Source organism: Xyrauchen texanus, chromosome 25, assembly GCF_025860055.1.
Source record: "Xyrauchen texanus isolate HMW12.3.18 chromosome 25, RBS_HiC_50CHRs, whole genome shotgun sequence".
NCBI classification, from domain to species: Eukaryota; Metazoa; Chordata; class Actinopteri; order Cypriniformes; family Catostomidae; genus Xyrauchen; species Xyrauchen texanus.
The window spans coordinates 15,062,272-15,086,427 of NC_068300.1; the positions used below are offsets into that span (position 1 = coordinate 15,062,272).

The window sequence follows — 24,156 nt, forward strand, 5'->3', positions numbered from 1 at the left end:
AAGCCAATTTACCAAATAGAATGTGGTGCTATATACTTCCTGCTATAGTCGTGGTTCCGATCTTTCATCTTAATGTCTTTTTGGGGATAATCAGGACTCAAGTCGAGGACAGCAAGCCAAATACATTTACTGCTTCAACACAAGCAGGAGTACATAAGCCACTGCTTACCTGCTTCCTGTGACAACTCCCCTGACATCCCACTTCCACCTATTCTCTAGATTCATTATCTAAATAAGTAAAGTCCGGGGGGTAATCAGGACTTGAGACGAGTCTCGAGCTCCGAGCCCTCTAGTATACAGACAGAAAGCCCACAGGCCACAGGCTAATGACTTAAAGTCATATTAAAGTGAATAGTCCCACATGGTGGATCCCAGATGGAAATGAACGCAGTCTGGAATTTATACTGGAATTTAGTACTCCATACAGTTTATTAACCCTCTCACAACATAGTTGGAAAAGTATGTTTATTTCTTATGGGAGTACTTATCGAAAGAGCATGACGCTGCAGTCCACCGCAAGTGAATAACCCTCATGGTGAGCCAGAAGGGGAACATTTAGAATGGATATATGAACTATTTAGTCATATAGTATGAATTAAACCCTTCACAAGCCTTGTCGGGAAGGATGTTTTATTACAATGAAAGTACTTGTGACTTTATGGTTTACTACTGTCTGTATGCAGGTGGTTGTGTAAAATGACGGGGAAGCCCGTATTTAAAAAGGGCACATGTTTGTTTGGGCATCAGGCAGTTGAGCTTGAATATAAGAAGCACTCTATACATAAAGGACTTGTGAGGAGATGAGCATCACGTCCAGGTTCTAAAATCATGTGAACGTGTTTTGCGAGGACCGTCCTGCTGCCAAAGATATGTCCTGTAAGGACACACCATTTGTGCACACCCATGAAGAGGCCATGCCTCTAGTTGAATGCGCTTTGAAGCCAATAAGGCAATTCGCGCCCTGTGATTCATAAGCGAGGTCGTCAATGATCCAGTGAGAGAGCCTTTGTTTGGAGACGGACATAATTTTTGTGCATTCTCCATAACAAATAAAGAGATGATCCGACAGACTAAGCTGTGTGCTCAACACATGCATGCAATGTAACATATGCATGGATTGCTCTTCATCTGAATTAAATGGTGGAAAAAAGAAGGCTTGCAAACAAACCACCTGAGCCCTTGAAGAGTGTTGATAAACTTTTGGCACATAGCCTTTTATAGTTTTAATGTTGTTTAATTGACAAGCCATCCTCCATCCATCCATCCATCCATCCATTCATCTATCCTTTCTTTCTTTCTGTTTGTTTTCTACACTCTTGTTTTTCTCACCTCCTGTTCCATTGGATGTGATGTTGTTACTCAGGATATTTTTTTCCAGTTTGGAAGTGCTGTCATTGCCACTGTTAACAGAGTTCTGAGGGTCTGTTAGTTCCTGCATTACCAAGCCCCTGCGACAAACACATATTTCTGTGTTAAAGACAATGTCTTATATTCAAACAAATCATCGTTCAAAAAGGATGGTCAGGAGTACCAAAGGGGACATTGGGTATTCTCTAAGGTGAATAGGTTGACTTCTTCTTTGCAGAATATTTCCCAAATCCTCATCACATGGCTATCGGAGTCCACCTTGATGATTTCTGTATGCCAATACTGCTGTGTTATCTGAACGAATCAGCATGTGTTGATTCACAATGTTGAAATGAAAACAAAGCTCATCCACACAAAGCTAGAAAGACAGCCGGTAGTTATAGGTGATTGATGTGCCATGTCCAGTCCAAGTGCCAGAAGTCAGGCATCCATTGTAATGCGCATGCACCCAAGGCACCAGGCGCGGTATGGAACATGCCGCTTGAGCCAGTACTGGAGAGGTCTAACAGGTCTAATGTATAACAGACCTAATGGTATGATAGCAGATGCTACCGCTATAAAACCCAGAAATCTTTGAGATGAATTCAATGGCAATGTATTCCCCAGTTTTAACTGACACTGAACAGACACAGAAGAATGGTCTGTATGCACTCTTTCGTGAGGTGTGCACGCATGCTCAAGGAGTCAAGGCGGACCCCTAAAAAGGAGATTTGCTGGCTGGGGGAAAGTGTGCTTTCAAGCATCTCAGATCTAGAATGGGCGAAGTCTGCCGTCTTTCTTCGGAACGAGAGAGCTTCTGTAAACCCCACTGTGTGTTGCAGTCTGGGACAGTCTCTATCGTTTTTTTGTGAGGAGACAGTGAATCTCTGCATGCAACACCAGTGCATCCTTTAGTCGGACCACAGATTGCAAAACCTCGGTGAAGCGGGGTGGCGGGCATAAAAACTGAATCCTGTGAAAGTTTTAACACCCAGTCTGACATGCCTGTGAGGGCTCACCACCCTTCCATGCAGCTGGACAGTGGGTTTATTGATTCACTTGCTATAAGCGATAAAGCGCCGCTCACCATAGGATTGAGTATAACATGCATGATACGTGAAGGGAAAATGGCCCTTTTTCTAAGAATGTGTGAATGTCCCGTGTTTGTACAATGGGCACTTTTTTCTCTTTTGTGAGAACAATCTCTGTTTGAGTAATACACACAGAAGAAACATTTTGAAAAATGTCTCGTTCTTGATGAACAATATTGGGGAAGAGGGGAGAAACACTGTGCACCTAGCAACGGGGCCAATTTGTTTGCTTAGAAGACCTGGCTGGAGTAACTCCTGCCCTGGATTCAAACTTGCAACTCCAGGAGTGGTAGTCAGTGTCAATACTCGCTGAGCTACCAAGGCCCCAGTAGAAAGTGTTTTAATGCTTGAGATTGCTTTTGTGCCATGATGAAGCACTCTGAAAAGCTTTCTTTGGCATAGCCAAAGAGACTGTCGGGCGACACCAGAGTGTCAAGGAGGACGGCTTCTCTGCCGTCAAGCATCTCCGTGAGAGTTAGCCAATTATGCCAATCCAAAATCCCCAGGTTGCTCATGGTTTTGCTGATGGCCTGAGCAGTAGCTTTCGTGGCTCGCAGCAGCAAATCTGCAGCAGTGTGGAGCTCTTTGAACAGCTCTGTATCGGAGCCTTGCTCATTCATTTGTTAAAGAAGCTTAGCTTGAAAAACCTGGAGCAACGACATGTTATGGAGTGCTGAACCAGCTTGGCCCGCCCTGTATAAGGGTGGGGTGGGATTTCCATCAGTATTATGGCGGTCTGTTGATGACGGCCAGGTCGCAAAAAAACATTCATCCAGGCAAGATGTTTCTGGTTCTTCTGAAGGGGACCACTCAAGATGAGCTCTTCAACCACCCTTGGGAGGATGCAAAGAAGCTCCTTGTCCATGGCGTGTGCACGCTCTTCACCCTCGCTGGGGAAAGAGGTGGCAACATCCTCCATGAATCACTCGCCCAAAATTTTTTGTGACACAGCATCATCCTCATCATCAGAGCCTCCAAACATAATGAGGCTGTGCAGTCCAATAGAGGGCTGGAGCTCATCACATGCATAGTGCACAAGCAAGGACATTTGATTGGAAGTTTGGGAGGCTCGTAGGGCTTGTGCCAGCACGAGATCCTCGTCTAAGACTTCCAGCTCAACCTCACTGACCTACGTGCCTCCTCATGTGGTCCCTCGGGACTTAACACAGAAGAGGCAGGTGGGAGGGCATGAGAGGCTGGACCTACCCTCATAACGAGGTCGATACTGGAGCACAATGTTCGAAGATTCATGCCCTTACAGTCAGGGCAGTCTGTCTGCATGAGAGCTGCTCATGCTTGGGCGCGGCCCAGACAGCGAACACAGCTCTCGTGCTCATAAGGCAGCAGTAAGTGCCATTTGCATAGAACACACTTGTGGAACAACATCTTTAGAAAGTCGCATTTCATGCAAGTGGCTCTTTAAGTCAGTATTGTATATGCAACAATTGGGGAAGCAGGTAGAAATATCCGCTGAAGCACTGAGTTGATAAACAATGAGTATATGAAGCGAAGAACCTGTTCACCGAGAGCATCTTTGACGGCGATGTGGATAAGTCTTCACTGGAACACACATGGGAGCGGAAATCCTGAGGCGCTGAGCACAGGCAACAAGTCGTCCTGTCTGCGTCTCACTGAGGAGTTCCATCCACTGTATGTGTATATTGATGGCGAAGCAGGAGGGGTTCCAAGATGAAGTTCACAGTTTTGAATGAAGAAAATTCTGAAGAAATGGTGACTGAGAACCCTCTTATATAGGCCTAATGTACACCTAAAGGGACGGAGCTCAGATACCATTGCCAATCAGAGGATTAGCATGATTGTATAAGAGTTCCAACAAGGTCATGTATGGACACTTCCCCATAGTGCTTACAGCAATGTCGAGTGAACTATTCGATATGGAACAATGGTTCCATCAGCATCAAACTCACTCCAAAAACAGTTGTGACTACTGAAGTGGGTAAGATAGTCACTTCGGTTATAGAATATTGTTGTTATAACCAAACCGTGTAACATTGTTTCTTTTAATTAACTAAGACCTTATAAATTGCCTGCCAAAAGTCAATGCAGTTTGTATACAGTATAATTTTTTCTACACATATTTGGGACCAATGAAAATACAAAACAAGTACAAGTACTGGCAAATAAAAGTGATTCTGATTTTGTTACATAATGATTTTTGTTATTTTTAAATAGTTATTTTTTCATAATTCATAATCTTTTTGGTATTCTATCTTTTAAGTCAGTGGATTTTGTGAAACCCTTAAAAACTTCACATACTTGCAGTCAGTACAAATGTTTGGCACAGAAACCAATATATCAACTCTTTTCTCTGGTCTTTTCACAGATTAAGATATCTACCACTGATTCCCATGCTCCAGACTCAGTAGACAACAGGTAAGGTGGACGTACACTCACACACACACACACACACACACACACGGACAATTACACAGCAGAATGAATATTCAGTGATATGCATTTAGTGTATTATTTATGAGTGGCTATGACAGGGAACTGTGGGAGTAAGTGATTTTATGCACATAAAGACAGATGGAGAGCGAGGGATGTTAAAGTCATTGTGTGTGAGTGGGTGTAAAGCAGACAGCTTCACATTACCTGGACAAAACATGGCTGTGTTTCTTGCCAGAGTGTCTCTAAGCTCTCTACTTTTTGATACAATGTTCACACAGATGTTTATGCTATAAACGGAGATAAAGGAGCAGCTGTGTATTTGACTTTATATGACAGATTGACATTACGTCATAATAGAAACAGGTTTTATGTGTGTATTTTTTCTTCTTTTTTCTCTCTATGTTCTAAATTATGATGGTGAGATGATCTGTGTATTATGAAATACATTACAACATAACTTAGCCATATTTAAATGTAAAACAGTGCAGTTGTAGGGTACTGTCTGATACAATCCTTTACTTCTGTTTTATTTCTCCTAAGGAATTTTAGTGGAAACATCTGAAAGTTGTTGACAAAGTTGATACTCAGATTAAATAAAGAAATAAAGAGCAATAAAATGTTTCTCTTAATCAGCATATAGAGCTGGTTCTCCAACTGTGAGTGTCAGTATTTGAACGATGATTTGTTTGAATATAAGACATTGACTTTAACACAGAAATATGTGTTTGTCGCAGGGGCTTGGTAATGCAGGAACTAACAGACCCTCAGCACTCTGTTAACAGTGGCAATGACAGCACTTCCAAACTGGAAAAAAATATCCTGAGTAACAACATCACATCCAATGGAACAGGAGGTGAGAAAAACAAGAGTGTAGAAAACAAACAGAAAGAAAGAAAGGACAGATGAATGGATGGATGGATGGATGGATGGATGGATGGATGGATGGATGGATGGATGGATGGACAGTCAGATAGAGTTGAAGTCAGAAGTTTACATACACTTAGGTTGAAGTCATTAAAACACATTTTTTAACCAATCCACAGATTTTATATTAGCAAACTATAGTTTTGACAAGTCATTTAGGACATCTACTTTGTGCATGAATCGAGTAATTTTTCCAGCAATTGTTTACAAACAGATTGTTTCACTTTTAATTTACTACTGTATAACACAATTCCAGAGGGTCAGAAGTTAACTGTGCCTTTAAGCAGCTTGGAAAATTCCAGAAAATGATATCAAGCCTTTTGGCAATTAGCCAATAATCTTCTGATTGGCTAATTGGAGTCAATTGGAGGTGTAACTGTGGGGATGTATTTTAAGGCCTACCTTCAACCTCAGTGCCTCTTTGCTTGACATCATGAGAAAATCAAAAGAAATCAGCCAAGACCTCAGACAAAAAGTCTGGTTCATCCTTGGGAGCAATTTCCAAAGCCTTAAGGTACCACGTTTATCTGTACTAACAATAGTTCACAAGAATAAACACAATGGGACCACACAGCCATCATACCGCTCAGGAAGGAGACACATTCTGTCTCCTAGAGATGAACGTAGTTTTGTGCAAAAAGTGCAAATTAATCCCAGAACAACAGTAAAGGACCTCGTGAAGATGCTGGAGGAAACAGGTAGACAAGTATCTATATCCACAGTAAAACATGTCCTATATCGACATAACGTGAAAGGCTGCTCAGCAAGGAAGAAACCACTGCTCCAAAACTGCCATAGTTAGACTACAGTTTGCAAGTGCACATGGGGACAAAGATCTTACTTTTTGGAGAAATGTCCTCTGTTCTGACTCGGCATTGAGCGCTCACTAACCTCAAAGGTCAAATATGATCTGTCTCTCTGCCTGTATCCACTAAATACAGGCCTAATTGAAATAGAAAAAAACATGTGTGTGTATGAGTATCTTTGTGTTGAAATGTTTTCCAGCACTTTTCTGTGCATGTTTCAGCGGAGCGCAGAAAACTATTTCCTGTATTTAAACTCAAAATTTCTCTCTGTCAGCATGTGCTCACTGTCTTTTCTCTCCTGGAGGAAAACACTAAACAAACTTTAAAGAAGAAAATGTTAAGCAAACATATGCAAGGCTTAATAGACTTTCAACACTCTAGCAGAAAATCGTTTGATCTATGGCTGTGAGCGTGTGATCCAAAACACAAGAGAGATAGTTAAGTTTAGATTCTCTAGACAAGTATCTATATCCACAGTAAAACATGTCCTATATCGACATAACGTGAAAGGCTGCTCAGCAAGGAAGAAACCACTGCTCCAAAACTGCCATAGTTAGACTACAGTTTGCAAGTGCACATGGGGTCAAAGATCTTACTTTTTGGAGAAATCTCCTCTGGTCTGATGAAACAAAAATTTAACTGTTTGGCCATAATGACTATTGTTATGTTTGGAGTAAAAAGGGTGAGGCTTGCAAGCTGAAGAACACCATCCCAACCGTAAAGCATGGGGGTGGCAGCATCATGTTGTGGGGGTGCTTTGCTGCTGGAGGGACTGGTGCACTTCACAAAATAGATGGCATCATGAGGAAGGAAAATTATGTGGATATATTGAGCAAAATGAAAGCAAAAATGATTAAGCAAAATCTCAAGACATCAGCCATGAAGTTAAAGCTCGGTCGCAAATGGGTCCTTCAAATGGTCCGTGACCTGAAGCATACCTCCAAAGTTGTGGCAAAATGGCTTAAGGACAACAAAGTCAAGGTACTGGAGGGGCTATCACAAAGCTCTGACCTCAATCTGATCGAAAATTTGTTGGCTGAACTGAAAAAGCTTGTGCGAGCAAGGAGGCTTACAAACCTGCCACAGTTACACCAGTTCTGTCTGGAGAAATGGGCCAAAATGTCAGCAACTTATTGTGAGAAGCATGTGGAAGGCTGCTCAAAACGTTTGACCAAAGTTAAACAATTTAAAGGTAATGCTACCAAATACTAATAACTTGGATGTAAACTTCTGACCCACTGGGAATGTGATGAAAGAAATAATAGATTAAATAAATAATTCTCTCTACTATTTTTCTGACATTTCACATTCTTAAAATAAAATAGTGATCCTAACTGACCTAAGACAGGGAATGTTTTCTATGATTAAATATCAGGAATTGTGAAAAACTGAGTTTAAATGTATTTGGCTAAGGTGTATGTCAACTTCTAACTTCAACTGCTGATAGATAGATGGACGGACGGACAGATAGATTTACGATTCCACATAATATTAGCTGATAAACAGGCACTTTCAACCATTTAGAAGTAGAAATCTGCTTTGATGCTGTTCAACATCGTCTACTTTCATGCTGTAATTGAAAGCAGGGTAGAAGTCCTGGTGTGTGATGTCTGGATAAAGTGTTTCTTGTTCTGGTGTTTTTGGTACAGTCCACAGTGGGTTCATTGGATTAGTGGTGATGTCCTTTGTCAAGATGTTCCGACTCGGCATTGAGCGCTCACTAACCTCAAAGGTCAAATATGATCTGTCTCTCTGCCTGTATCCACTAAATACAGGCCTAAATGAAATAGAAAAAAACATGTGTGTGTATGAGTATCTTTGTGTTGAAATGTTTTCCAGCACTTTTCTGTGCATGTTTCAGCGGAGTGCAGAAAACTATTTCCTGTATTTAAACTCAAAATTTCTCTCTGTCAACATGTGCTCACTCTCTTTTCTCTCCTGGAGGAAAACACTAAACAAACGTTAAAGAAGAAAACGTTAAGCAAACATATGCAAGGCTTAATAGACTTTCAACACTCTAGCAGAAAAACTTTTGATCTATGGCTGTGAGCGTGTGATCCAAAACACAAGAGAGATAGTTAAGTTTAGATTCTCTGGAGAGATCTATGTTGTCTGTGGCCTGTGTGTACATAAATGTGTGTAAGTTGTGTGTAATCTCATCTGTTTTTGAGATGTAGTTGGAATAAAACAAAAGAGAAAGACTAGGAGAGAGAAAAGGATCCGAACTCAGTAAATCATTTTGATTAGAGCTCAGCTAATGATTTTAACAGCTTGACACACACACACACACATATTCACACACAGACTGGGACTGTGCTTCTGCCAAACAACGACATATTCAGCATTCTCCTCTGTCTACCTCATCAACTCACAGCCTAGACTGAATCCCTCCATGCACACATATGCACATACACACACAATCCAATCGCCTACACAACCACCCACACAGACACACATATCCCTACTTGAATCCCACTGCCTATGAAGCCTCATTCATCTTACTTTAGAGCACTTCTCTCTCTCTCTCTCTCTCTCTCTCTCATTCTCTCTCTCTCTCTCTCAGATTTAAAAGAAATCTTTCTGCAAATACATCTTTGTCACTCAGTACCTTGACTTGACAAAGCTGTCATAAAAAAATTATCATGGCAAAATATGATATTGGAAACTTGATGCTAGGTATCAATGTTTTTAATGAAGGATATTGTCTTAACTCTGTCTAATTGATCCTTTGCTTCTCTGAAAAGCACTAGCTTTTTTCCAATGAGAATCTATGGGAGTAATGTGTGTTTGATGCAATGTTATGTAGTTTTAAATGGAACTTTATTGAAATTATAAAAGAAAATTAAAAGAAAAAAAAGTCAAAAGAAAAACATTATATCTGGGTCTGTTGCTGGGTCAGAGAGGATACTCAAAGTGTTTTTTTTCTATCTTTTTTTAACATCTTTAAATAAATGTCGAAAAGAGCATGCTATGGATTAAACAATTAATCAAAATTAAAGCTAATAACTTAAATTAATTCATGAATTGATTCAGGTCTTAGTAAAGTAGATAGTAAATAAAGAGTGCATAGCAAGAGTGTTATGAGACGTTTTGAGAAGTACAGTTCACTTACACTAATGTTAACTAATGTGTCGCCATCCAATGATGCTTTTTAAGTGACTGTGATAATCATCTGCCTCAATTCTGATTTAAAGTCTCTACAATTTTCAATCAAATTACTGTGTAATTTAACCATTTCCTTTTAAATAAACATCAGATAAATATGCTTTAAAATCTTCATTACAGCCCACATAAGAAAATTATCAATTCCGTTTATGAGAAAAAAAACACTGCATTCAAGGCAATCTCCCATTCGTTTCTATAGGAATTTCTGCAAAGCTTGTCAGAGCGAGCAGCAATGGTAGTCAAGGGGGGCGGAGCTTAGAAAAGTGTCAGTTACTTCATAAAGGAATATTCTAGGTTCAATACAAGTTATGCTCAATCAACAGCATTTGTGGCATAATGTTACCTTTTAGCCGTTCGGCCCTGTTTCGTGGTTGGCCCACCGGGAAAAGTCCCGGTTCTCCCTATGGCCAGTACACCCCTGTTACTGAGTGCACCTTTAATTCTTCGGTTTAAACTCATTTATTATTTTAGCTATAAAGTGTCATTTTTTCAGTCGTTTTAGGGTTTTAATGTTTGTGTCATGTGACATCATCACCGCAGGTTCTGATTTTGTGTCCTGTCTTTGTGTGAGCGCACAGGTCCGGTTGTTACCGCCATGTGTGAGTTACCGTCATGCGTTCTCCGGTGATGTCATTGTCCTGTCACCTTGTCAGGTTGGGTTTTTGTCTGATGGGACCATGGCATCATCATTCCTTGTCTGTCTTGTGTTTCGTGTATGTTCTTTGTGTCAGCGCAGGTGTCCGGTTGTGAGTTACTGACCTGCGCTCTTCAGTCTGTCTTGTTCGTGTCCGGGGAATGGTGTCAGGATTCGAACACTCATGCTCCATGTTCGGTTTGTTTTGTTCCAAGCTTGTTGATGTTTTCGCCCTCATGTGTTTCAGGTGCCGCTGGCACGCGGAATCAGCGTTTCCATGGTAATGCTGATCATGACAACTTTCAGCTGGCGTGCGGCACCTGCCCCTTGCTTGTTCATGCCTATATTAATCCCCTCATGTGTCATGTCCTTTGCTGGTTTGTCGAATGGTAAATCTAGTTCAGTGTTGACTGAATGGAGTTATTTGTAGTTGAGTGTTGACTGAATGTGTTTCATTATAGTAAGCTGTTTGTTGTTAAGGAACTAACCTCAGTCTCTCTCTGTCTATTGGCCCTGTCTCGTGTATCTGTTGGTTGCCCGCGTGTCGGGTGTGTGATTGCCTTCCAGTTTACTGCGTGCCAGCGGTTATTTATCGGGAGGATACTTCGTCTCTGCCCGTGTATCGGGAGTGTGGATGCTTTCCAGTGTGCTGCGTGTCAACTGGTCTTACACGGAGGATACCACAACTCAGTGACTGCTCATATTTATTGTAAATAAATCCTTTGAACTGTTTTTCTGCATTTGGGTCTGTTTGTCTCGCTGACGCTTGTTACAGTTTGTTGACATTACATTGTCATGGCAACTAAGTTGTAAAATTGGATATATATTCACACAGAAATGGATTGTTTGTGATGTTATCAAACAAAAGAGATGTTAATATGAATATTGTTTATCTATTGTGGCTTGAAACACAGAGTATTTTAATGTTTATGGATTGGCAAGTCAAAATAAATTTTTGTTGTAATCAACATTATGCCAAAAATGCTGTCGATTGAGATTTATTGTATTGAACCTGGAATATTCCTTTCAGGAAACATGAAAAATAGTGGCTTAACATTCATTAAAATGGAATTCAATATCACTATGTTTGCAAAAGAAAAAAAATTAGCTTTGCACAGAATTTACATTTACATAAAATATTGTATGGCAAATTGTTTAAATTGTTCAATGGAAATCTAAGCTAGCATTTTATGCATCCTTATCAATATGGCTTGTGAAGCGAGATACATTTTTAGAATCCATTCAAAAAATACAAAACACTTAAAATAAAAGAAAACTATTTGACCCAAAATGTGTGTGTGTGTGTGTGTGTGTGTGTGTGTGTGTGTGTGTGCTCATTACAGTATCATGTCATTCCTCTCTCGTCACCTGTATTAAAATCAGTTCCGAGTTGCTGCCTATGTAGAGCATTCCAAATCGGTGTCTTGAGGCTCCATTTTAGTTAGGATGATGTCATAGAATACAGTGAGGCAGCTCACTTGGTTTTGGAGTAGAACGCATATTTCAAAGGTGCTTATTTTTAAATGTTGCAGGCAAGTGAGTAGATGGTGTATTTTAACGTTTTGAATACATTATTATTTGTTATTTGTGATTTAGTATTTTTTTAAACCAGAAGCCCTCGAGCATGACATCATATCCTGCCCATTGAGGTGTCCGAAGTAATTTCTCATGCTCAAAGCCTAGAGTGACTCAACTTTAGTGGAGCATGTCCATAGTGAATGTGATGAACTACACCTGTGGTTACTCTGCTAAGACATCTGTGTGAACTCAAGGGGGAACTGACTTCATACATTCACAAAAAAATCACCTTGGGACGAGTTGATTAAAAGTAATTGCAAAAATAGTAGTTAAGAGATCTAGTCTAGCATCATTTGTTGCACTGTACATCTGACTCCGCCCCATCCCCCCAGGAGAGAACATGACAATTCTAAACACGGCTGATTGGTTGCTGGGTTGCAGTACTCCGCCCACTGCCCCAAGTATGAAGAATAATGGTATACTGCATGTGTTTGAGTGTATATGTATGACAAAGCATGTGTTTGTGTGTGTTTGGGTGCAGTGCTTTTGGAGTTTTCGGTTTACGGTTTTCCGGAGCTTTTGATTTAAAAAAACAATAAATAAATAAATAAATCAGATCATAAATCAGAGAGTATTTCTTTACTAATACGTTTGGAGTTTATTCGATTTTTAGAAGTTTTTGTATATCAAAGTTTGACAGTATATAGAATGTATTTTCTCTTTCTTGCTCATTTTCTCTTTAAGTTAAGTCAGAGCCTTTGAACAGCAGTGAGGCTGTGAGTTCAGCAGGAGACACAGGGCTGGACACTTATACTGGGTCAGGTAAGACATCCACACACACACACACACACTTGCATGTGCTGCATTGAGAATGCTTGCTGTAATCCTGCTGGGCAAGTTGCTGAAAGCTCTGAGCCCTCAATCTTTGTAGTGTCCTTGAGCTAACGTCATCAGAGCTACAGACTCTTTATTTAGATCAGAGCGCATACATACGCTCATAGATTGAGAAACCCGCTGTCCATGCGGTCCCCTGCAGAGAAGGTTGAGGCACTTGCTTGAGCTGACAGTGAACTGTGATGTCTCTGTAGAGAAGACAACAGTATGTCTGATCATAGTTTATTCTGTTGATTTGTTTTGTAACTTTTTTTCACAGTAGAATAGACCTTAGTCTAATTTTTCACAATTGAAAATGAGGTATGTGCTGTTTGATTTGTTTCAGCTGACAAAACATAAAAAATATGCACTGCAAAAAAATTCCTGTGGACAAAAAAACTTGGGTTGTAATAGTTAGATGCGATCTAGGACATTTAGAAGAACGTCAGTTGTTCATTCCTCACTGTAACCCAGTCTTGTTATTTGTGTTTTTAAATAAAGGAGGGATTAGACTAAATTATTTTTGTGGTAATAAACATTGTACAATAAATTCTGTCGCTTGAGCTTGACTGTTGAACCCGGAACATTATTTTAAGCCTGGCAGGGACACCAGTTTACCAGCATTCAACATGCTAAATATTCTAGTGAACAGCAACGTCCATCTCTCCAGTAGGGAAGTAATCATTCATTTGTTTTGTTTTTTATATGGCATATTAAGAATTTAAGAAAGGAGAGGGAGAGACAGTGGACAAAACAGGGAGGCAAGAATTGGGGAGGCAAGAGGAGGAAACCATCATACTCTTTGATGTAGACAGAAGACTGGTTTTTAGAGTGTTTTTGTTCAAATGAAACCAGCTGTAGAGAAAGACTGTGAGTTGTCAATCAAAACCCGTGTTTGCGTTAGCACACATACACCGATCAGCCACAACATTAAAACCACATCCCTAATATTGTGTAGGTCCACCTCGTGCCGCCAAACAGCGCCAACCCACATCTCATATTAACATTCTGAGATAATATTCTTCTCACAATTGTACAGAGTGGTTATCTGAGTTACTGTAGACTTTGCCAGTTTGAACCAGTCTGGCCATTCTTTGTTGACCTCTCTCATCAACAAGGCATTTCCATCCACAGAACTGCCCCTCAATGGATGTATTTTTATTTTATTTTTTATGCCATTCAGAGTAAATTCTAGAGACTGTTGTGTGTGAAAATCCCAGGAGATCAGCAGTTACAGAAATACTCAAACCAGCCCATCTGGCACCAACAATCATCCATGCGATTATCTAATCAGCCAATCATATGGCAACAGTGCAATGCATAAAATCATTCAGATACGGGTCAGGAGCTTCAGTTAATGTTCACATCAACCATCAGAATGGGGAAAAAATCTCAGTGATCTCATTTGGAGCGTGGCATGATTGTTTGTGCCAGACGGGCTGGTTTGAGTATTTCTGTAACTGCTGATCTCCTGGGATTTTCACACACAAAAGTCTCTAGAGTTTATTCTGAATGGTGCCAAAAACAAAAAAAGAGAGGTCAGCAGAGAATGGCCAATCTGGCCGATTTGGGTATAATATGCATGTGTGTGTGTGTATGCACTGAAAGTTTTGGCAAATGCTTTTCGAATGGAAGAATTCCAGCACACTTTTTATTTTATGGTTTCGATATGTAATAAAGTACACATTCAGTGAAGCAAACGACAGCTGGCATACGGTATTGAGTGCTGATATATCACAGAAAGGTGTGTGTAAAAATGATACATTCCATCTACTGTTGTTGATTTATTTACTTAATTAAATTAGAAATCATCATCTTTAGAAATATACATTTACATTAATTTATTTTATCCAAAGCTTATTTTTATCCAAAACTTGTGAGATATGCACAATGAGATCAAACACAAGCAAAACATCATTAAAAAGGCAGCAGTTTTAGTAAACCAGAGTTGTACAAGCACAACAACAGAGTGTAACTTTGGAAAAGTTGAGAGAAGAAAATATATTTTTTGCCTTTAAAACATTTAAAATATATTTGCACTTTTTGGTTTAAAAGTGCCTTTATTTATGGTTATGGAAGTATATGTGATAAGAAATTATCTATATGATCTCTTTTAAATATTAAATGTATTTTCTTTTTATGCATAGTTATAAGCAGCAGTGGATTTAGCCCTCGTCCGGCTCACCAGTATTCACCTCCTCTCTACCCCTCAAAGTAAGTTTCTTTCTCACACACACACAGTCATTCACATGTCTAAGCATCTACTCAAAATCTGAATGTTTTAATTTTGTGTTTTATTTGCAGGCCTTACCCCCACATCCTGTCTACCCCTGTAGCTCCTCCCATGTCAGCCTACACTGGCCAATCACAGTTCAGTAGCGTGCAGCAGTCAACAGTTTATACGCCCTACTCTCAAACTACTCCACATTATGGCCTCTCCACATATGGTAGATCCTTAATCATTGTCTAAATGTTGGAAGATGAGAGTATGTGTAGACATGTATATTTGTTGTTGTGTTTGCATATTCCTATCTGTATCTCTAAGGATTTTAATATTCAATCCAGTTTGATTGACAGGCCCTCTCTTTTGCTCTTGAGCTACAGATTTAGGGGTGATGTTGCCGGGAATAAAGACAGAGGGAGGACTCACACAGACCCAGTCAACCCTCCAATCAGGGCTCAGCTATAGTCCTGGATTTACCACACCTCAGCCAGGACAGACAGCTTACTCGCCCTATCAGATGCCAGGTCAGTGTGCATGTATAGGTCTTATCATGAATATTGTACAATCCAGTGTTACCCATTTGGTACTCATTTTAGTTTGTATTTCGAGGCATGGCAACCAAAATGTTAACGCCTAGCATCTCACTGGAGTGGCTGACAGTATGTTGTTGGATCTTGCCTGCAATTTTGCTGCTGAAATTAGTAAAAGTTTTATAAACTCTTTGACATCAGTCCACATTTGAGGCTAGAACAAAACTTCTTGGATTCATTTATAAGTTTGTAGTTTGTATATTCCCAAACACAGGTTGTTATTGTTCAGTTAAAGCATACGTGGAATGAGGTTGTTTGGGACGTAGATGCAACCTATGTTGGTGTTAGACTTTGTCTTCAATGAAAACATCATTCTGAAATTGCAGAATTTTGTTGCCCAATCAGATGTTTGATGTGATTAAGTGGAAATAGCTGATTGTTTTTTAAAGCAGAGCCTTGTTGAGACCTGTGATGAGGCAAAACCCCTGTCACATTTATTTTAATGTTGAATGAGTGTTGACTCCACTTCAATTTCTTTCTCTCAGCAGGGTCAGGTTTTACAACCTCTCCAGGTCTCTACACTTCCAACAACTCCAATCCAGGCAACTTTACCACACAACAGGTACAGACACAAACACACCAATAACGTCAAAGTTCAACAGAGGGCCAACGCTGTTTTTAAAAACAGCTCTGACCTCGTAGAGCAGGTCACCATCCTTCATCTGAGAGAATTTATGTATTTAGGACTTAATGTTTCCCTCAATTTTTATGATGAAAATTGCTGCCAAAGAAAATGACCAAACTATACTCACACTCACCCTTGATTAATTTTGCTGTGTAAACAAATTGAAGTTCTGGCAGTGGTTGAAATGAAGGAGTGAGTGGACTTTGGACAACATGAGAGAATGAAAGCAGTAGTGCAGTTTTGCTTAGAGTGTTTTACTGTGCCGAACTTGTTCTTGCGAGAGTGAATCATTGACAGTTTAAGAGTCATCTCCGTAAGCGACCTGCCTGTATATGTGCATGTAAAACTCTCTCAAAGATATAAGAGCACCCAGAGAGTGATAAAAACCTCCCATCAAACCAAGTTCTGTGTGGATGAGCCAGAAATCTGTACATCCAAGATCTATTGCTTTCTCTATTTTCTCTGTTCATCATTTCCCTGATAAACTCACTCTCTCTTGTTCACTCACTCAAAATGCTGGATGGGCACAAGTTTCTGTCATGTTCTGACATATTTCCTGTAGAGACAGTTTGTTTCGGACTGGGCATATCAAAAGGCTCATTCCCTTTTTTAAGTGCTGTCAAATTATAATATTTTTTTTAATCTGCGATAAATCACGATTAACTACAAACAATTATGTGATTAATCGCTGATTAAAGTGCTGAAATTTGACTATAAATAAGGAATTTCCTATCAAAATGTATGTATTTCCAGCTTAGGAAAGAAGACAAAAAATATGTAATAATATAATGCTTTATTAAGATTTTCCAAACAAATCCTTCTAAAGTATAAAGATATAAATGCACTAAAATAGCATCAATTGAAGTAACATTAAACTTTTCCTAAGTGGGAAGTCTAAGTGGGAGGTTGACAAATTGAAAGAACTTGTCCCCCCATAGGTTGCAAATTCAATGCAATGGGCATTAAATCTCTTAAACTCTCATCCTCCACAATGTTAATCGGCTGGTAGACTGTGACTATCCGCTTTGCTACTGCAATCGTGAAGTCATTTTTATGATTTGCGCCAGCTTCAAGTGATGATTTGTACTCCATATGAAAAGCGCTTGCAGACAAAAGCATCCCATTCTGCATTTTGGTGATATTTAAGACTTGACGTGCTTCTGTGGTAATTACAATGCGCCTTGCATAGGCTGTAAAATACTTGATTTCTATTACAAGCATTTTATTGGAGGAACATCTGAGTAGTGCAAGATTAGTCATCAATATTTTTGGCCTGTTTTCCCAGAAGAGAAATACTGTACAATTAAAATATGTATATCTGCTAAAAGTGAATTTGTCAATGTTAAGAGTACACTAGCATATTGACGCATAGTTGCAGCCAAGCAAACTAGGGCTGCAACTAATGATTATTTTGATAATTGACTAATGTAACAATTATTAGAACGATTATTTGGGTGACTATTGCAACGATTAATCATTAGCGCTTAACTGACTATACAGCTTGTGCCCCAACTTAAAAGGTTGCATTAAACTTGCATGCTAAGAATAAAGCGGACAAAATCATCTTTTAAAAATACCTCTAAATGGCATTCACTTAATTAAATATTTTTTTACTTTTTTTTACTGAATTAAACTTGTTAAATACTTTGTTTAATTCAGTAAAAAATTCACAGCAAAAACATCCTATTGTTATCAAGTGTTTTTGTCTTGTTTTCCGTTTAAAAATACATTTACTTGAGAAGCAACATATTTTAGATGCTTTAAGAGACAAATATAAGTGTAATTTGTATATAAGTGTATTTTTTTCACTTGGTTATACTTCTGCAATTGCAGTAAAGACAAAATATACTTACAGTATATTCAAGATCTATTTTATAAAAGCAAATCTAAACATCTTATATGCTGCTTCTCAGGCTAATGCATCTTTATTTAAAGGTGTTTTAGATATTTATATTGGGAAACAAGCCAAAACAAAAACAAATCAAAAACGTATTTTGTTGCAGTATGTAATGCGGTGAAGACTACCATCTCTCAACTTTGTTCACTTCAATCCATGTTTAACTCACAAAAACACAAACTCACTCTTATATTGCCAATTTTAAAATTTATGTCATCAATTTTTATTGTTGACGGTGTCAATAAAGTCGACTAATCGTTTCAGCCCTAAAACAAACACACATGGACTAAAAGCCACAAAATTCTTATTTTGATTTAATGAGGTTTTTAAAAATGTGATGAACTTGCATTCATCCTATATTTCACCAAATTGTATGTTTGAGAACCGTCAGTATATGAATGTTCACCCACTGTACATCAGTGATAATTTTATTTGTTTGTTTGTTTGTTTGTTTGTAGCAGGAGTACCCATCATATACAGCATTTGGGCAGAATCAATATGCTCAGTATTACTCTGCTTCCTCCTACGGTTCCTACATGTCATCTAACAGCACATTGGATAGCACAGGTTCAGTCTCCTCCTATCAGCTGCAAGACTCCACCCCCATAATGACAGGGCAAGCGGCTGACCTAAATGCAGGTATGTACAAGACACTCTTCGGTCAATGTGTCTAGATAATTAACAGGAATCTAAATTCAGTGGTGACAAAGAGCGTGGGAACATAAAATGGCTGCAGTTGGTAGTCTACATAGACTTTCTTGACGGCCATTCTTTTTTTAGTTACTCTAATTCTATCTGTTATCTGTCAGAAATGAGAACATTTTTGAAAGTGAATTGTCCAAATAGAGCAGCTAAACACACAGTTGACAGTTGAACGAGTGTTAGAATGTTTTAACTATTGTAACAAGGCTTTTGGCATAAAGGTTTAGTGATGTTGTTGATTATGTTAGATAGAGCTGTGATGATTGGGGGATTTGTCCAAAAGGCCCAAAATTAATTAGGGTCCTAGAGCTGCATTAATCAGTGATTTAGCTTGGCTGCAGTTCAGAAGAGCACATTATAGTACATTTGCCACATACACACTCACACACACACCATGTTCTATAAGGCGTGCCAATTTCTCATTTTCATGACTAATGTAAAAGGTTTATCTTGAACATGAGAACACACAAACATTGCCATTTTAGAACTAAAGATAGCCTATAGCCACTGATGAAGATTTAATACTGTGGCAGACACTGCATTAACTATATTTCTCCTTTAGACAGGACCGTTGGCAGAGTATTGACCTGAACTTCACTGTAAATCCACTGAAAAGTTTAGGACTGAGACACAAATGTGCACATTCAAGTTTGAATGCATGACAGTCCTACAAAGCATCAGATTTTTAAAGCTTTGAGGCTTCTCTTAATTAGCTCATTAGTGTTTTTTTTGGTTACCCATTTGCAGGTGAGTTTGAAGCTGGGCAAAGCCCATCCACGCCAATTAAGGAGATGGAGGACCGGTCGTGTCGAGGGGGTGGGGCTAAAGCAAGAGGTCGGGGCAGAAAGAACAACCCCTCCCCACCACCTGACAGTGACCTTGAGGTATGTTAATATTTTAACACACAAATATATGCATACACCAATGTATTTATATACATTAGGGTCCAAACTTTTGAGGCCCCATTAAAAGTTTTTTTATTTAAACACACAAATCAACAAAGTTTCAGGATTTTTGAAAAAATTTAAAAAAGAAATAAAATTTATGATGTAAAATCTAAAAAAATATTTAAGATTCTGCACTATTTCTAGGCCACTAATCAAATGTATTCAACTTTGGGACCATATTAACTCTTTAATATTTGACCATATTAAAGTCAGATTTCCTTGCTTCAACTGAAACACAAGATGCTCTTTGGAACTTTTTCAAATCATGCTGGATAATGTGCATCATAAGGTTTTTCACAAACTTGTGAAGTCCATGCCAGATCGAGTGCATGCTGACATGTACATGACCTTGTATAGTCTTTACGATCCTACTTTGAACCTGCCGGGTCAAATTTAGCCGTTTTTCATATTCAATTTCAAAAGCTTGTTATAAAGGCTCTATTTGCTCTGCCTCTCTACTTTTGGTCTTAAATAATCGTTCCACTAGATGACAGCTAACACTAGAAAAAATATATTTTTTCTCTTTAACCTTCCATCACAATATACAGATCTGAAAGGCCGGGGACACCCCAATGCAGCTTGAAAACTAGTAAAAAAGCTTCAAAAGCCTGTAATAAAGGCTCTGTTTGCTCTATCTCCCTACTTTTAGTCTTAGATCATTCCACTAGATGGCAGCAAACACTAGAAACAAATTTCTCCTTCACCTTTTATCACAATATACAGATCTAATCGCAGGGTGCCAACTTGTTTTGTGACTCCACCCATAGATGTCCAGTCTTTTATGGAAGGCAACATGTTTTGTGCAAAATATCAGCCTCTGAATGGACTACAACTTGATCTTGGTGTCGTTTTGAAAGGATGAAAGTTGAAGTGAAGTTAATGTTTTATAAAAAATAAAAAAGGGGTCAAATTGACCCTCAGTTCTAAGTAGGTTTTAAAGCAAATGTACTTAGTATTATTATACAATTAGAACCAAAAAAGTATGTACATTTTAATAAATAATCAAATTATTAAATTAAAAACATATTAAATAAGAAAAATGCCAAATAGAAGCATTTTCACTTGTGATCTAAGACATTTAGATGCCACTTTAGATATTAAATAGATATAAGGAGAAAGCAACAAAGTTACAGTCATGTATTCATGCAAAACACTTAAAAATACATGTCAAAACTGATGTTGCAAACACACATACACTTATGCACACTATCACAGACACAGCAGTCGGAGATGATTACACATGCTAATGTAAACATTCAGACACTGCGTGATCCTTTGTGTCATCTCTGTTTGTTTACTGATATCAAACATGTATCTGCATGTTTTTACAGAGGGTGTTTGTTTGGGATCTGGACGAGACAATCATTGTGTTTCACTCACTCCTCACAGGCTCCTATGCACAGAAATATGGCAAGGTGAGAGCAAACAATTGCGCACTGTACACATGCACATAAATAATCTCAAACAGTCATGTATAGACTTACATTGGCACACAGTAGAGTAGACCACCTCAAATGTGCAGTCGGGCAGAATTTCAAATCCTATGACCTGTTATAATTATGTAATTATTATGTTATTATCATAGTTTAAATACATATGCTGTTCATTTTATGCTTTGTAAAGGATTCAAAGGTCGTTCAAAAATCGAAATGTTCCACTGACCCTGATCTTCTTATGCAGAGCTAAAATGTGATTTTCTATTGACGTTGTAAACCCCCTCCTTGGCTTCATATGTGTGTTCCAGAGTTCAGAGTATTTTGCAGTCAAGATTTAGTCCTTGCTGCAAGAAAGAAACTAGCGTATTTCAGTTCAGAATAAAATCTTTCATTTTAATCTTGACCCATTATTATGACTCCCTTGTACAGGATTATTAGATTCAGCACTATGATGGTCAGACTCAAGAGGAGTATAAAGTGTCAGACTTCTTCTGACACCTTTCCTAATTTCTTGTCGTTCGGTTGGTGAGAGACATGGAGACAGCTGCGTCTATTCACGGCTCTGGCGCTATTTCTGCAGTCTCTATGACGATTAAAACCCTCCGTTCTTAGGCACCCTCGAGTCATCGCGCATGCTGTCACACGCTTAAATGGCAAAACACACATTGACTAATAGAGACATCAGTGCAAAGAGTGTGAAATCACCACTATAAAGTATAAAAAAATAAAAGGCAAAGCAGTTCTATGTCAATGTGTCTTAAATTGTTTATTTTAATGTAAAAAAAATCACCTCAATTATAATTTTTTAACGTGTGCTTATATTAAGTTTTAAACATTTTCAAACAGTTGAATCATAATTTCCAAACTCTTGATTTTTCAACATTAAGTTTGTGCCTGTGTGAGTGTGCTTTTCTATTCTCGTTCGCTGTCTTGGCCAATCGCCTCTGAGCCAACAGACTCCATCACATGTGATGATTTTTACAGCTGGGTACTCTCCCCATCTCTCTTTCTTTCATTTTGTGTGCGTGTGTGCATGTTTGAAGGGTGGTTGTGATGTTCTGAGACAAGTGTAGTGTGTCTGTCATCATCTGCTGAAAATGGTGAACATTATATTTAAAGAGAAAATAAATGTGTGTTGGAATTGATTATGGGTAGCTGACATGAAATACTTTTGGAAAGTTGACGTGCAGTGTGACATGTTTTACTCCATCTAAATCTATTTTAAAAAGTATTTGCTCATTTTTTAATCATTATTATGCAATCGTCTCTGATAATTGCGAGACTTTAGTCTATGTATACATGGAATATTTGTACTTTTTAAGTGACTAAAGGACTATGTGGACTATTTAAGAGAACTGCAGAAAACCTTAAAGGCTATTAAAAATGGTGAAAAACTTTAAAGAAATAGTCACAGCAGCTCAAATATACTGTACACTTTCCCTTATATATATGGGTGTTTTTTTAGTTTTTTTTTTACTTCAAGCTATTTCATGTCCCCGGGGTAGATTTGAATAAAAACCAACAGATTTCTTCGTTGTTTCTTTTTGTTATATCAAAGTAACATTAAAACAAAAAAATGTCTAGGCCTTCGTCATTTATTTTTTGTACTTTTCAAATGGCTTTTATGTATAGATATTACTGTTGAAGCCTTGTCCCAGACCAAGTCTTTCAAAATTAAAATATAAATATCCATGATAAAAGCACAAAAACTATGATCATCTAAACAAAGAGTGAAATAAACTTAAAGGAGTATTTAGTATCAATTCAAGTTAAACTCAATCAGCAGCTTTAGTGGCATAATGTCAATTACCACAAAACTTATTTTCGACTCGTCCCTCCTTTTCTTAAAAACATAAAATAAAATATCGAGGTTCCAGTGAGGCACTTACAATGGAAGTGAATGGGGAAGAGTTTTGGAGGGTTTAAAGGCAGAAATGTGAAGCTTATAATTTTATAAAAGCACTTATATTAATTCTGTATACATGTATTATTTGAGCTGTGTATTTGTTTAAAAAACAATTATGGTAATTTGGGGGTTAGTGTTTGTTGACATTACATTGTCATGGCAATGAAGTTAAAATTGGATTTAACTTAACACAGAAAAGTTTAGTAAGCCATTTATTTCACAAACCAACAATATATATTGTTGTTTATGTCTTGTGGCTATTCTTTTGAATCTTTTTTAACATTTACAGATTGGCCCCATTCACTTCCGTTGTAATTTTTTTTTTAATATATAATATGAGAGGCAAGTCCAAATAAATTGTTGTGGTTATTAACATTATTCCACAAATGCTGTTGATTGAGCTGAAATTGTTTTGAACCAGGAATATTTATTTAAACAATTTCAATATTTATCATGGGAAAATTATTTGTATAAAAAAAACATGATGACTGTCCCACAGTTGTGGCATCACTTCTACCATACCAAACAATTTTGCCCCTTACAAAGTGTTGCAAAAGTTAGTGTACTTGTTTATCAAGTCAACAAAGGTGTCAGTTTAGAGCATGTTTTTGATGAAATATGAGTGATGTTTAAAGAACTCAAACACAATTCAATGTAAATAACTCTTGAGTAATTTTATTAGGTGCTGTCCCCTGTCAAGCTGTAATTTTGCAAAATTATGCAAAAAGTGTGAAAATATTAATTAATTGTTTGTATTTAGGATACATAAAATGTTAGCTATTAAAATAGCCTGAGCACGACAAAAGAGTCTGACATTTTATTTCAAAAACTTTACAAATGTAACTTTCATTTCCACCACAGAATTCTATTAAACACAATACAGAATCTGATGTGGTGAAAATGAGTTCACAGTGCTAAAAGTGCCCAAAGTTGAAGAAACACCCATATACATTTTTATCTGAATTCTTGATGTTGGTAAAAAAAGATGAATTGACATGCTATGCATCGACAACCCTCAAGTAAATTGGTAACAACTTCCAAAACTGTCAAATTAGTGGC

At 38.1% G+C, this 24,156-nt stretch overlaps 1 protein-coding gene across 12 annotated transcripts in view; it reads left to right on the forward strand.

The window, feature by feature from the left end:
* LOC127618445 (eyes absent homolog 4-like) overlaps positions 1-24,156 on the forward strand; it is a 59,640-nt gene that overhangs the window by 26,295 nt on the left and 9,189 nt on the right. For 2 of the 12 annotated variants that reach the window (XM_052090875.1, XM_052090873.1), the window contains exons 3-13: positions 4,783-4,832; positions 5,585-5,703; positions 12,290-12,373; positions 12,642-12,719; positions 14,918-14,984; positions 15,075-15,217; positions 15,369-15,518; positions 16,070-16,146; positions 18,565-18,745; positions 19,556-19,692; positions 21,087-21,170. In XM_052090875.1, coding sequence (XP_051946835.1) covers positions 4,783-4,832; positions 5,585-5,703; positions 12,290-12,373; positions 12,642-12,719; positions 14,918-14,984; positions 15,075-15,217; positions 15,369-15,518; positions 16,070-16,146; positions 18,565-18,745; positions 19,556-19,692; positions 21,087-21,170 — 1,170 coding nt within the window. The remainder of the gene's footprint in view (positions 1-4,782; positions 4,833-5,584; positions 5,704-12,289; positions 12,374-12,641; positions 12,720-14,917; positions 14,985-15,074; positions 15,218-15,368; positions 15,519-16,069; positions 16,147-18,564; positions 18,746-19,555; positions 19,693-21,086; positions 21,171-24,156) is intronic. The other 10 variants (XM_052090881.1, XM_052090880.1, XM_052090877.1 and 7 more) reach the window with 9 other exon arrangements.